The sequence below is a fragment of the Barbatula barbatula genome (genome assembly GCF_947034865.1).
Source record: "Barbatula barbatula genome assembly, chromosome: 19".
Classification (NCBI taxonomy): domain Eukaryota; kingdom Metazoa; phylum Chordata; class Actinopteri; order Cypriniformes; family Nemacheilidae; genus Barbatula; species Barbatula barbatula.
The window spans coordinates 17449304-17463593 of NC_136782.1; the positions used below are offsets into that span (position 1 = coordinate 17449304).

General features: G+C 38.1%; 1 protein-coding gene across 1 annotated transcript in view; it reads right to left on the reverse strand.

Moving 5' to 3' along the window:
* Positions 1-14290, reverse strand: part of nbeab (neurobeachin b) — a 208719-nt gene that overhangs the window by 128520 nt on the left and 65909 nt on the right. Inside the window, exons 11-13 of the mRNA XM_079481818.1 lie at positions 13350-13458; positions 10116-10268; positions 8192-8360 (exon numbers count right to left, since the gene is read on the reverse strand). Of these exons, the coding sequence (XP_079337944.1) occupies positions 8192-8360; positions 10116-10268; positions 13350-13458 (431 nt within the window). The remainder of the gene's footprint in view (positions 1-8191; positions 8361-10115; positions 10269-13349; positions 13459-14290) is intronic.

A 14290-nucleotide genomic window follows, 5' to 3' on the forward strand; every position in this document is an offset into this window, starting at 1 on the left:
AATAGGGCTGCCATTCGATAATCGCATCCAAAATGTAGGTTTCTGTTTACGTTATATATGTCTGTGCACATTGATATATTTAAACACACACACACACACACACACACACACACACACACACACACATATTTAGGAAAACTGTATAAACAGGTACATTTTAAATTATTGGTAAATATAAGTATGTGTTTATACACACAAAATGAAAAATGCACAGTAAACAGACATGCGTTATGTAAACATTGGATGCAATTAATTGTGATTATTCGTTTGACAACTCTAAAATAAAATAAATAAAACATAAAATATAGCACATTTAATAGCATAGACATCTGAAGATAAAAAAGCGGTGGCGATAACAAACCTCATTTCTCAGGGGACTGAGAAATGAGGTTTGTTATCGCCCCCATGATGCAAAAAGGCACATTAAATATGTACAACCCGACCAGCGGTGGCATTGGCAAAGCATCTTTGCTTGCATGCAGTATGCATCTGCCCTGGGGGAGCTTTTCGGCGTTTCTCAGGGCACTGTTGAGTCTGTGCGTCTGAAAACAGCCCGCTACAGTGATGCATGACTTTAATTTGCACGGACCAGCTCGCTTTGAGAAAGAGGCGATGCGAGAGAGAGGTTCCGCTGCAATGGTCGGCGTGGATAGCTGACGTCGCTCTAATCTAAAGCAGCAGTCTTTGTTGCACTAATTGAACACTTGATTATGTTCCACCACAGCTTTCTTTGCTGCTCATCCATTTGTGAAGAAAGACACAATAAAGACCACAGCGTTTGACAAATGAAGAATAAATCAATGCAGACCTCCAAACACAGAGAATTACTTGGCAAGCGAGAGATGAATCCTTTAACATACTTCGGGGAAGCTCCCGTAAGACCTCTTCACCTGGTGTGACTGCGAGATGTGCTTGAGTGTGTCTTTGTGTCACAAAGGTTTTGAGATTCACGATGGTGCGTTAATCTCTGAGCCAGCTGCTGTTCAAGATAAGATAGTCTTTCATCTCGAACAATCTTTTAATAGACTGTGAAAGCGTGTTTGTGTGCGTGTTACATTCTTTAGATTCTGATCCATTGTGTTATCTCAATCTGAATCAGTTCTGTGGTGAATCTGAGGATTCATCAATCAAGTCACAGTAATGGTAAATCTCCCTTTTTCATATATTTTGCGTCTATCAAATGTGAGCTCCATAAGCAGCTTCTTTTAAACTTACTTTGTATAAATATACTTTGTCTACAAAATATGTCCGTGCCTCCTTTGCAAACTTTCAGATTTTAGCTTTTAAATCCCGTGGATTAGATTGACATACAACTTCTGTTGTACTATACATGCATTACTGCAAAGTAAAAGTCTCTTTTAAACAATTCATTTTACTCAGCTCCCGTAGTGTTAAAACCCTTGGGCAGCTTTTTATAATATATGCAATGCATTTGATCTGACAAGAGTATCAGAGACTGTGCTCCTTAAATTTTAAATAAAAACTGTACTTTTTTTTCAATGAATTATTAAATGCTTGTAAAAATACACCTCTTATAGTGAATGTTATATAAATATATAGAGGGTATGAAGAGTTTGGATCCAAAATGAGATAACTAAATTTTTTAATTAGTTCAAAATTCATATTTATTACATGTTTTTGTTGCGTTTTATTGTGTTAGTTAGCTGTATTGTTTTAGATATGTTGGCTTAAATCAAAACGAACCAAATCAAAACAACCACCGAAAATGTAAGAGACCATTTCAATTAAATCAGCATTTCTAGATGTATCTTGGCCATTTCAGATCAGTGTCAGTTGAATTTCAACAAAACCAAACCTCTGGAATGACGGAAAGTCATCTAAAAGCAATTTGAAAGACTGACAGCATGTCAAGACACAACAAAACTGTAATAAAATGGAGGTCATGACATAAAAAATAATTGTAAAACAGTTTCTAAATACAAGTACGACATTGTTGTATTGCTTAAAAGTGAATGTGAACTTATTTTCTTTGCGGTATTTAAGGTCTGAAAAACTACAGAGCATATTTTCTGTTATGTTGCCCTGTTTATATACGGTATATACACTCACCTAAAGGATTCAATTAATGCAATTATTTAATCAACCAATCACATGGCAGTTGCTTCAATGCATTTAGGGGTGTGGTCCTGGTCAAGACAATCTCCTGGACTCCAAACTGAATGTCAGAATGGGAAAGAAAGGTGATTTAAGCTATTTTGAGCGTGGCGTGGTTGTTGGTGCCAGACAGGCCGGTCTGAGTATTTCACAATCTGCTCAGTTACTGGGATTTCCTGTGGGCGAAAATGCCTTGTTGATGCTAGAGGTCAGAGGAGAATGGGCTGACTGATTCAAGCTGATAGAAGAGCAACTTTGACTGAAATATCCACTCGTTACAACCGAGGTATGCAGCAAAGTATTTGTGAAGCCACAACACGCACAACCTTGAGGCGGATGGGCTACAACAGCAGAAGACCCCACCGGGTACCACTCATCTCCACTACAAATAGGAAAAAGAGGCTACAATTTGCACGAGCTCATCAAAATTGGACAGTTGAAGACTGGAAAAATGTTGCCTCGATTTCTGTTGAGACATTCAGATGGTGGAGTCAGAATTTGGCGTAAACAGAATGAGAACATGGATCCATCATGCCTTGTTACCACTGTGCAGACTGGTGGTGGTGTAATGGTGTGGGGGATGTTTTCTTGGCACACTTTAGGCCCCTTGGTGCCAAGTGGGCATCGTTTAAATGCCACGGTCTACCTGAGCATTGTTTCTGACCATGTCCATCCCTTTATGACCACCATGTACCCATCCTCTGATGGCTACTTCCAGCAGGATAATGTACCATGTCACAAAGCTCGAATCATTTCAAATTGGTTTCTTGAACATGACAATGAGTTCACTGAACTAAAATGGCCCCCACAGTCACCAGATCTCAACCCAATAGAGAATCTTTGGGATGTGGTGGAACGGGAGCTTTGTGCCCTGGATGTGCATCCCACAAATCTCCATCAACTGCAAGATGCTATCCTATCAATATGGGCCAACATTTCTAAAGAATGCTTTCAAAACCTTGTTGAATCAATGCCACATAGAATTAAGGCAGTTCTGAATGCAAAAGGGGGTCAAACACAGTATAAGTATGGTGTTCCTAATAATCCTTTAGGTGAGTGTATATATACTGTATATCTACTAAGGGGTGAGTCAAACGTATTTCTGTAAGTCAACAGCATGCCCATTCCTCTCACACAGAGAAAATAATCACCTTACCCATAACATTTTGTCTTTCAAAAAACTCCTTGCCTGGCTTCTACATCTGGCTTCTACATCTCCAGCCAGGTTTTAATGAACTACTACTTTAACTCACTTTCCGGTGACCAGCTGTCTTAAAAAATATTACTACCACCATCCGGTGGGAATATATGAAACGATCAGCATTTTATTGACAAACAAAACACATCATGTCAGACACGGCCATCCTATTCACCGACCACTTCCACTTACGCTCCACCAAGCACCACCCAATCAAAGCAGTTTGAATACATGAACATCATTTGTCTTAACAGCATGAAGATGGCAGCATTCTGGCTGAATACGTCCAGCACTACGCAGTACACACGTCTGATCCGAGCATCTGCCGTGAAGACAAATGGGAACACTAGTGGAAAGCTCTTTCCAGGTATCCTGATGCTAACCACGGAGTTATGCTAATTGAGTTTTGGTTATTCTGTATTTGGGGAATAGAATGAAAAGAATTGATTTCTGAATCCCACAACGAGTGTGTTAACTCATTTTGTCTGTAAATCCCAACTATTATCTCCATTTTCTGTTCATTAAAGTATTTGGAAGTTTCCCATACAGTCAATTTTTTCCGTTTTCCGCTCGGCATTTAAAACAAACAACCAAATTGTTCTAAAACAGTACAAAGTGTAAAACATAGACTTCTGACCTTAAAAACAAGTGATTTATTCAGAGAATATTTGTGAATTATTCAGAGGACATGGAAGTCTAAAAGAATTCTGGCTGTGGGTGCTTTCAACCTAGCAGGAAGTCGTCTGTAAAAGCTGTGGCATGAGGAAAAAGTAGGAAATAAAGAAAAGAGGGGGAAAAATAGATTGTGCACCTGAAAGTGTTGCAAGACAAGAAAGGAAAGAGCGCGTGGTAGTGTTAAAAGACATTTTTTATGAAAAGGGGGCAGTAAAGGGGATGAGAAACAAAAGAAAGATATATTTCAGTCATGAAAGACCAGCTGTGATTTGCTCAAGGGTCCAAGGAAAGCCATATAAAATTCAGCCCACACTGCAGAGACTCTGACAGTGTGGAGCTTTCACTGGTTATTACTCTACTTAGCATTCTACCGCTATTTGTTTCAAAACTGCTTGAAAGAGTGAGAGACAAATTGCGACAAATTTCAGGCAGTCACGCGGCTAGGCTTTATTGAAAAGCGACATTTTTCAACAGCGGGTGACGGCGACAGGGTACAAATCGAAGTTGATGTCTTCACTCATAATGACTGCGGATGTGACGTCTGACAAAATCAACCCACGAGAGGCTTTTGTGCATGATGGAGCTCACAGAGAGTTTATACTTTGGACAAAGTGCCAGGTTTACTCTTTTTCTCTCAGAAGTTTAATGTGATTCAACTGTGCAATTCAGGGTTCCAGACAAAGAAATTAAGAGGAAAAACCAGGCGCCGAATATTTTTTCAAGAGACACATAACATGAACTTACATTTTTAAATGACGTACATAGTTATCCTGTTGTATGTACATCTTCCCTCTCATAGGTTGTTTTTCCTCATAAGCAAGTCCATATCGAATCTGCAGACTTTTCATATTAATTATGCACTAAAATTTGGGAACTATATGCAGAATTCTGTGAAATAATATCAAATGTGTTTACATTTGTCCACAAATAAAATTCAAATTGTCTTAAAATGCTGACTGTCTATACTGTATATTTGAATGCAGTTTTTAGCAGATTTGGTTTTGGTTATTTAAAAAGAGGCAGAGAAGCTTTTTTAATGATCGTTTGCGAAAACGACTGTTTAAACTCTGAATACAGCAGACCGAATTTGTACTCTGAACCAACAGAAAAGGTGCATGTCAATACATTATAATAATATATTATACATACTTTATGAAAGAGTAAACATTTTATTGCTTATAGAGTTTAAAGCTAAAAGAAAGGGTTTGTGTTAATACATTACTATGTTGATATTAGTTTGTATTAATGGCATTTTTCCGCATGTTCACAACATAATGTAAAGATAACTTCAAATAAAACTTAACAAGAGAATTTGCATATCGTTTGTTCTCGCTTTGAACGGATTTGAAATGATCCAGTGGTGTCTCAAGTAGACAGTTAAATGACGTCCCCTAAACGTCTCAAATATCACATTATTCGTAACATCTTAGTAATGCGCTAATGTTGTGTTTGTGTATTTGTCAATAACAAGCGTTTAAATCTGCAGAATTCCATGGAGATTCTGCGGAGATCTGCGGGCGCTTATTCCAATCTGCCTTATCGGGCTCTGATCTGGCAAAACGGTGAGCAGATCGCTGGCGCTCCTGCTACGAGGCATGGGAGTCGGGCACTCTTACGAGGAAAGACCGCAGCCTCTAGTCTGTCGCTAGAGCATCTCTTGGGGTCGGGAAGTGAGGTTAGGCCGAAGCCCCCTCTCTCCCTCTCTCTCTCCCGTTTGCATTCAGTACACTGGATGTTTTGTGCGGGGCTTTCGTTTGAAACCATTTTAAGACGAGTCAATTTGCCTGGTCGCCAGTTGCGATCTCTCCACAAATTTAACTTGCAAATTCATATTTTTAGTTGCAAATGCGACCATTTTAGTCACAGTCTAAAGTTCTACAATTACATTAACATTAGTTTAAAACTAGCTACAATCATAACTTTTTGCGGTGAAAATGTCTGGGGTGCAGACATTGCATTATTATTATTCAAGACAACCTTTGTCAGTTAACTCTGTTAAAGCCCCAGTGAAATTTAAATGAAAGTCTTTTTCCTTTTATTAAAAATAGTGGATGTCGATAAACTGATATGCTCCTACGTGCTGACAAAATTCCTATTAAGAAGATATAAGCATAATTCCATGACATCACGCTACACTAGTCTTAATTCCACGTTAGTGTCTGTCATGCGAGCGGTTGCCCGTGAGTGTCCTTCAGCTCAGAGGCACGATAGCACAGAGCTGATCGTATGTGTAGTAGATATACACGCAAATCCGCTGAGAAAACAAAATGTATCTGACTGGTTTCAAGTCTTCACAGAATGTTGAATTTTAAAGCTATATGGAAGAGATCAGACAATACAACCTTGATGAGTGAAGGAGAAGACAAACGCCAGTGTCACTCATCGACGTAAATGACACATCACTGGTATCAAAGATCTTCCTTCAATTTTCAATAGACTTTAACGCTGGTAAATGCAGCTTTGGCATGCTAACTGCGATGTAAATGAAAGGCTATTTGTTATTTTAAAAGGGGGCGGGGTCACTCGATATATCTCGCGCTCTCTGCATTTTTCAGTTGGAATTACTGCGCGTTCTTTTTTGGTTAAAAAATATTAAAAATATAAAATCTATGGTAAGGGTGAAAAAATATGTTTATCTTAAAAAATTTAAATGCCCAACACCAGTGATGTATAAAGTACTTAATACTTGAGTAAAAGTACAAATATCTTGCCAGTGAACTACTTTGGTAAAAGTAAAGTTACCTTTTTGAATAAGACTTGAGTCAAAGTAACAGCTTAATATTGTACTTAAATGCACTTCAAAGTAAAGTAGACACACTGTTAACAAAATATTTTTTTTACGTGAAGACCAAAAATTCTGATTAAATAATCATTTTCAACTATCTCAAAACTTTAAACACAGCGGATGGGAGAATGATTTATTAGTTTTCCTGCAACAACTGAAACATCATTTGAAGCATACTGTATGTTTTATACACAGTGAAAATAGCATGTATTTCAGCAATATTCCAGAATAGTCTGCAAGCTGACTAGATAGTAAAACCAAACAGGATGAACGGTTAAAGAATGTTACAATACGCTTGCATGAAACTGGTGTCTTCAATTCTTCCGAAAAAACAGCATCTGAACACAACCAGCTCGGAATCATGACTCCAGAAGTTCAAGTGTGAAGGCAGCATAAAGCAGAGCATCAACGATTGTTAACAAACTTCATACGGTTTTAAGAGTTTTTCATTCCAACGAGAGAAAACATTTCTTGCAAATACGGCCATGGGTGTTCGTCCTCTTTACAACCTTTGTTTACCTCGGGAGTAGGATGTGCTGCTGCGTTCTCTGCTTCTCCTCAAATTTGTGTCATTCATTATAGTCAAGTGAACTGCGCCAAATGATCTCTTGCTACTGGCATCCGACATGTTCGTGTTGAAGTTCTGCCCAACACAATCTCATAGCAATTTGTAACTGTTTTACGAGGTGGCTAATTCGTATTTGCTATCGGCGGCAATAATGGTCATGTCAACCTGATCTCGTGGGAATTCGTAAACATTTTACTAGGTGTATAATTCATATGGATTTGCACATTGTGAATCACACGAAAAAAAGAAAAGAAAAAACAACGCTGAAGCCCCACCCCTAACCCCTTAAAATGCACCCCAGAGACCCGAAACACCGCCCCAGGGTTGACACAAAGTAATACCGTATAGGTATGTTGATAACCTGTAATTTTATGTTTTAAACCGAGATGGCGAAATAAAGACGAAAGTTATGTATACAAAACTTCAGCCACCTTGCTAAAAAGATACGGGTCGGATAAGCAATTGGTTTCTATTTGATGCTATTGGACAAATAGCACACGCTTATCTACGGTACAGTATCTACAGGGTTCAAATTTGCCGTCTGACATTATTCTTATAAGATGATTATTTTTATCAGGCTCCAATGTTTACATTAAAGTTATTTAAAAAACTGTATCAGGTTACTATGTTTGGGTTCAGTGATTTCACTTTATTGACACATTCGTTGCCATTGAAGAACCTAAACATAGGACCTTATAGGACATAAACATTCACAGAACTTCAACATAGGAGCCTGACAAAAATGCTAATTTTAGAAGAAAATTGCAACGACGCATCGGAACTCTTTATATATTTATTTATTTATACATTTTGCATGCAACGCTATTTGTCTGTGTGTTTGTATACAGACCTAGGCCTTTTGGTGTGATGCCACTGGTATGGGTTGGATTGACGGCCCAGTAATAGTACTTTAAAATGTGCATGATCTGCAGGACGGTCCCCACACGACGGATGGTGTTATAGATGGTTGCCGTGCCAATGAACTCTGCTGAAAGATACGTGTACAGCGAGAGCTGAACCTAAACAACACAAACACACATACAGTTACAAAAGGTCGCAGTTGCCTCAGGTAAGAAAACAAAGTTATGATTATTATTTTCCATTTTCTTACATCTGTTTCTTAACTTTTTCCCACGGTTTCTCATAAAAATTATATCTGCTGCCGGTATCTAGCTTTCAAGGGGAGTTACATCTCTTGCATGGTCAAGACTTCTGCAAAACTGAAGCTGATGTAAAAACCGAACACATTTACTATAGTATAGTCTCGGTTGAAGCCACAATGCCAAAAAACGCTTTGATTTGTTTGGAAAACCTGAAGAAAAACCTTGAAGAAATGCTGATGAAGGTGCATAACGCATCCTATTAAGGTCCACTCATGCAGACAGAACGCGTTCTGTACTTTTACCAGGGATGATGGAGAAAAAGATAAGAACATGATAGAGATCCATGACCTCAGCTGGTCTGAGGAGAAAGCGTTCTTTCACTGAGGTCGTATAGCTCAGTTTATTTTCCTGAACTAGTGACATGCTTAATCCGTCCCTCCACTCATTTTTCTATTCTTAATTTCTCTGTTACTTCTTTTTTACTCTCTCATCTCCCCCTCTCTCTCTCTCTTAAAACCACTGCAAGCTTCCAGGAACCAAAGGTCTTTGTTTCAATCTTGTGTCTGTTTCACCCTTTGTTTTCTTATCTCTTTTATTTATTCATGGCAGTCACCAGCAGTGCAGAAACTGGAGGAAATATTTTAGTAGCACGGAGCCTTGCCTTCGTTCGAAACGCCTCATCTGAACCTTCATGGGTCATTACAGAGTAAAGCAGGGACAAATATAATAACACGCCTCCGAATTTACCAACCAACTGTGAAGGAACGTCACAATGATGTTGAGACTCACTGTGAAAAGTTTAAGAAAAACATCACTCTCTGTCAGGGCTGTGACATTACCTTTAAGAACTGCTGATGTATGTTAATGGCGGCTGTTAAAGGTTTTCTGACAGATTTCAGGTGACAAACTGTGAAGTTACTTTTTTGATAAAAAAAATAAACTGTATGGTTTAGGAACAAATGAAAAGAGTATTTCAAGACCCAAAAGAGAGATGTGTGCTTTTAAAGGACATAAAAAAGAAAGCTGGATGTTAAAGTCAATTTTAATAAAAATCCATTTGAAACGTTATATAAGGTGTCTTTTTCTCAAGTGTAATATGATATTAACAAGAAATAAAAGTGGGCTAAATATATCCCCCTATCGATTGGCAATGGATAATGAAAAGTTTTCTTTAGATGACAGGTGGTTTGATGGAAATGGTAAGAATTACAGGGATTGGTGAGATCAGACAAAAAAGGAAAGTCATTTCAGAAAGGGAACAAGTAATTACATTGTGATGATGGATTGGCCTACAGACAGACATTTTTTTTTTCTTTGGAGTGAATCATTCACAATGAGGAACAAGTATTAAGAAAATAATTAAACGATTTTAATTCTCAAGTAGATTTTAATTGGGACTTCTAATGTACACACTTATGGACTCTCTGCTTTGTCTTCACTCTTCTGACCATATCACCCAAAAGAAGATATTCTGAAGAAAAATGTTGGTCCCCATTGACTTCTATTGCATGGACACAAAACCAATTAAAGTCAACGGGGACCAAAGGTTTTCTGTTACCAACATTCTTCAAAATATCTTCTCTTGTGACACCCAAGAACAATCGTATTCGAAGATGTTCTTAACTGCCATCTCATCAATATCGTCCAGAAATATTGTATATCCATGCTTACCATGGCCGGTGTGTAGATCCAAATTGCAGCGTTGAACAGGATATGGTCGCAAAGCTGTTTGAGAAGAGGTGCACCGTGGGTAAGGCCATCCAGGTACTTGGCGAATGAGAGGAACTGCTCCAGAACAGCCCTGGTGATATGCACCCGCGATGACTGAGAAACAACAGAGAAGATATTTCATAAGTTAGAACTTTACATGTGCAATAAAACTTTGGTGGAGCAACCTCCAGATCTTTATACATATACATACAGACTATATTATACAGTATACTGTAATATACAATTTACATAGTACACTATACAATATATACATTAAACATTGATAACAATGCACAGAAGACACAAAGACAGCAGATGTGCATAGATGTAGATTTTATTGTGATAAACTTGTGTAGCAAAATTAATCACTTGTTGTATTCCTCAACTGTATGTCACTTTGGATAAAAGCAGCAGCTAAATGAATAAATGTTAATGTAAGGTAGTTATAATTGTTTTGAAGTTTGCTAGAAAGATGAGATTTTCTCAATCCACTATGCAAATAAAGCAATGAAAGACAACTTTGTTTGCAAATATAGTTTACATTTATGCATTTGGGAGACGCTTTTATCCAAAGCAACTTACATTGCATTATACTATACATTTGTTTCTAAGTATGTGCAATCCCCTGGGATCGAACCCATGACATTGGTGTTGTCAACGCCATGCTCTTACCACTGAGCTGCCAGTTATATTTTCAGCATCATGTAAATATAAAACGAATGTATATTCTTTGTCTTGGTGAACACAGGGAAAGATATTTGTAAGAATGCTTGTAACTAAACAGTTCCTGAACACCATTGACTACTATGGTAGGAGAAATGACAATGGTTGTCAAAAGTGCCTCTGAACTGTTTGCTTTCAAACATTCTTCAAAAGATTTTCTTTTGTGTTAAACAGAACAAAGAAATGTATAAAGCAATTTTTCCTATATGGTATGTGGTCAACGGTAGCATTCTTCCAAACATCTTTCTCTGTGTTCATCAGAACAAATACATTTATACAGATTTTGCTCGAAAGTGAGTAAATAAATACTAAATTTAAAATTTTGGGTGACATTTTCCTGTAGCATAGGTTTCTTGCTTAGAAAGTTATCTGACTAAATGTTTAATGACTACCGGTGCAGTATTATTTAGTACATAAATAGATCAACATCTTAGGTCTGAAGCTGTAGTTAGGGGCCAAGCCCCGAAGTATTGTATTTGTAAGTCATTTTCTTCCGCAGCCCATAATACCGTACAAAGGAAAGTTATGAGATTTGGCACACAGATAGAGGACAGTTTCATACTTTACTGAAGCTAATTTGGAGTCTCTAACTCAATCTTTCTAGTGCCACCAACAGTTCAAAGTTTCACATACATTTTTTGATCATAACGTAAAATTAATTTTTCATCTGGATCCTGAGCTCATGCCGATTCGCCCAACATATGACGTCATTTTCCATCATAAAAAAATTCTCTTCATTTTTTATTATTTGAAAAACGTACATTTCTTTCTTTAAAAGCTTTTTATACAGCCTCAAGGAAATCAAGGCGAGAATACCAAAGGGTCATGTGGCTTGATCTTCACAGCACTTTTGTGTATTGACACTAAACTCGGTATGCATCATCACTGGCACATCTTCTTCCCCTCACATCAGTTTGGTGACAGTGCCAGCTAGTGATCAAAAGTTATAAGCACTTATATTGTGCTCTTTATGCTTTTACATATCTGCTGTGCAGAAGACCTTGTAGGGCTTGACCCCGTAAATTGCTGCTTGTAGCTATATTTAGATTTTGTAGTTAGTTAATACTTTGCAAATAATTTTTCTTGGCTGACACTTGTGTTTCAGAAGGTGTTTGTGTGAGAGAGAAACTAAGCAGAAACAGATGGCCCGCTATGTGTGAAATTGACGGCAAACAGCAGGATTGCTTAGGTGACACCTACCTCAGAATTAAAGTTGCCATCGGCATAACAAAGTGTCATTTTTTCTTTACAATTTCAAACTTTAGATAGAGTCAAGGGACATTACTAATAAGAATCAACAACACCGGTGATGAATAAGTTAAAATAGAGACGAAAGAGCTGACAACGAGTTTATCTTTACGCCATCGGAATCAATGCACAGACAAGTGTATGAAATGTATCAACAGACACTCTCTGTGGAAATTCTCAAGTACGCGTTTGTCATTCATCGACCATAATGCGAGATTTCGTCTCATGTTGCAGCACAATAAGTGTACGTGCTCTTTATTCAACTCACGTTTTTAAGCGCTCGAGGTCGTGATAACTTCTTCTGAAAGAACAAATTGTAATACTCTTATAATTGTTTGAAAAACTGAGCAGGTCATTGTGAGCCTCAAGCACTGTGTTAAACCAAAATTTGGCAAATTACAGATGTAGACAGATAAAATGGCTTAGGATTGGGATTTAAAATGCAATTTAAAGGTATTGTGTGTATTTTTATGTTAAAATTCTTCCTCAATCCGTGGGAGGGAGGGATTCTCCTATTCAGTGTACAGCGACAACTATAAGCACGCCATCCGTAGGTTTAATTTCCCTAGAGTGGCACTTTCAACATTACTTTGTTTGTTTCATCTAAGGAGGTCTATAATACCTGGAGCATTGACTGATTGCATAAACGCACACAGTCCCTGAGCCATTTACAGCAGCTATCATGAGCTGTGATGGAAGAGGAAAGTATTGGAAAGTTGATTACATGGTCTTAAGTGCACTCCAAAAAATTGGGCACTGATAAAACACCCATAAAATATATTTTATATTATATTATTGGCAAAAAACTAATCTTTTCTCAGAATAAAGTGCACGGCTTCTGGGGTCAAGATCTTGGGTTGAGCGGCTGCACATATTAACAAAAGCTTTAAAGGCATACATTAGGCATACAGTACCCAAACATTTTGTCTTTTAGTCATCCTCGCGTAATTCCAAACCTGTATGATATCCTAAAACACTTTGGTAACCAGAGAACATTGCCCCCCATTGACGCCCATTGTATGGACACAAAACCACAGAGACATTTCTCAAAATATCTTCTTCTGTATTAAACAGAAGAACGAACGTCCTGAAGGTTAAGCAACATAAGGGTGAATAAACAATTACAAAATGTTTATAAAATTGTATTTAAGGTGAACTATCCCTTTAACTAATGAACTGAGTTGGTTAAAACACTGAAGTGACAAAGCAAAGTAAATGTTTTACCTTTTCCAAAAGGTACCCAATCACCAGGAAACCCTTCCCACCGAGCATCTGCTCCTGCATTGCCACAGAACTCTTAAGCAGCTCCATCAGAAAGGCCAGGAGAGTGGAACTGCAACACAGAGACCTTCTCATTATAGGGTATACTGTATATTGGATAACAGTCTTATATAATTCACACTGAAAACAGGTAAAACACTGCATCAGTTAAGTTCATCTACCGTCTATAATTCATGTGGGTTCATTTAGGACAGGGATTCCCAAAGTGTGGTACGCGCACCCCCAGGGGTACGCGAGCTGCCACCAGGGGGTGCGCGAGAGGAAAAATGTAATGGCGATCTGTTTTTTTAAGTGGGATTTTTCCATACAATAAAAAACATGAACAGTAAACATTTCCTTTGTAATCGCTTTTATTTTAAATAAAAAACTATAATTTATTAGTTTTTGATAGAAACGTAGAAGAAGACTGCAGCTGTCTTCTTCTACGTTTCTACACTGCTCTTCTTTCATGCACTGCAGCCGCTAGGCTATATGCTGCCAACTCGTTTCATTCATTCCATATTATAAATATGCTTAACTGGCTGAAATAAGGGAAACTGTCAAGTAGGACGTCTTATGATAAAGTTGTCAGTCACGAAGGAGGAGAGGGACCAAGAGAGAGTGAGGATTTGGAGGCAACAGAGACGGAGAGAATAGAGAAAGAAAATGAGCGGGAGTCAGAAGATGCGCCGCAGGAAACCGAAGAGGAGGGAAGGAGATGGCAAAAAAGAGGTGATGAGGGTGAACACCAGACAGGGAAAAAAAAGGAAATATGATGACAATTATCTGAGTCTGGGCTTCACTTGGATCGGCGATACAGATTGCCCGAAGCCTCAGTGCGTGTTGTGCAGTGAAGTTCTAGCAAACAGCTGTCTGAAGCCGTCTTATCTCCGTCGTCATCTGCA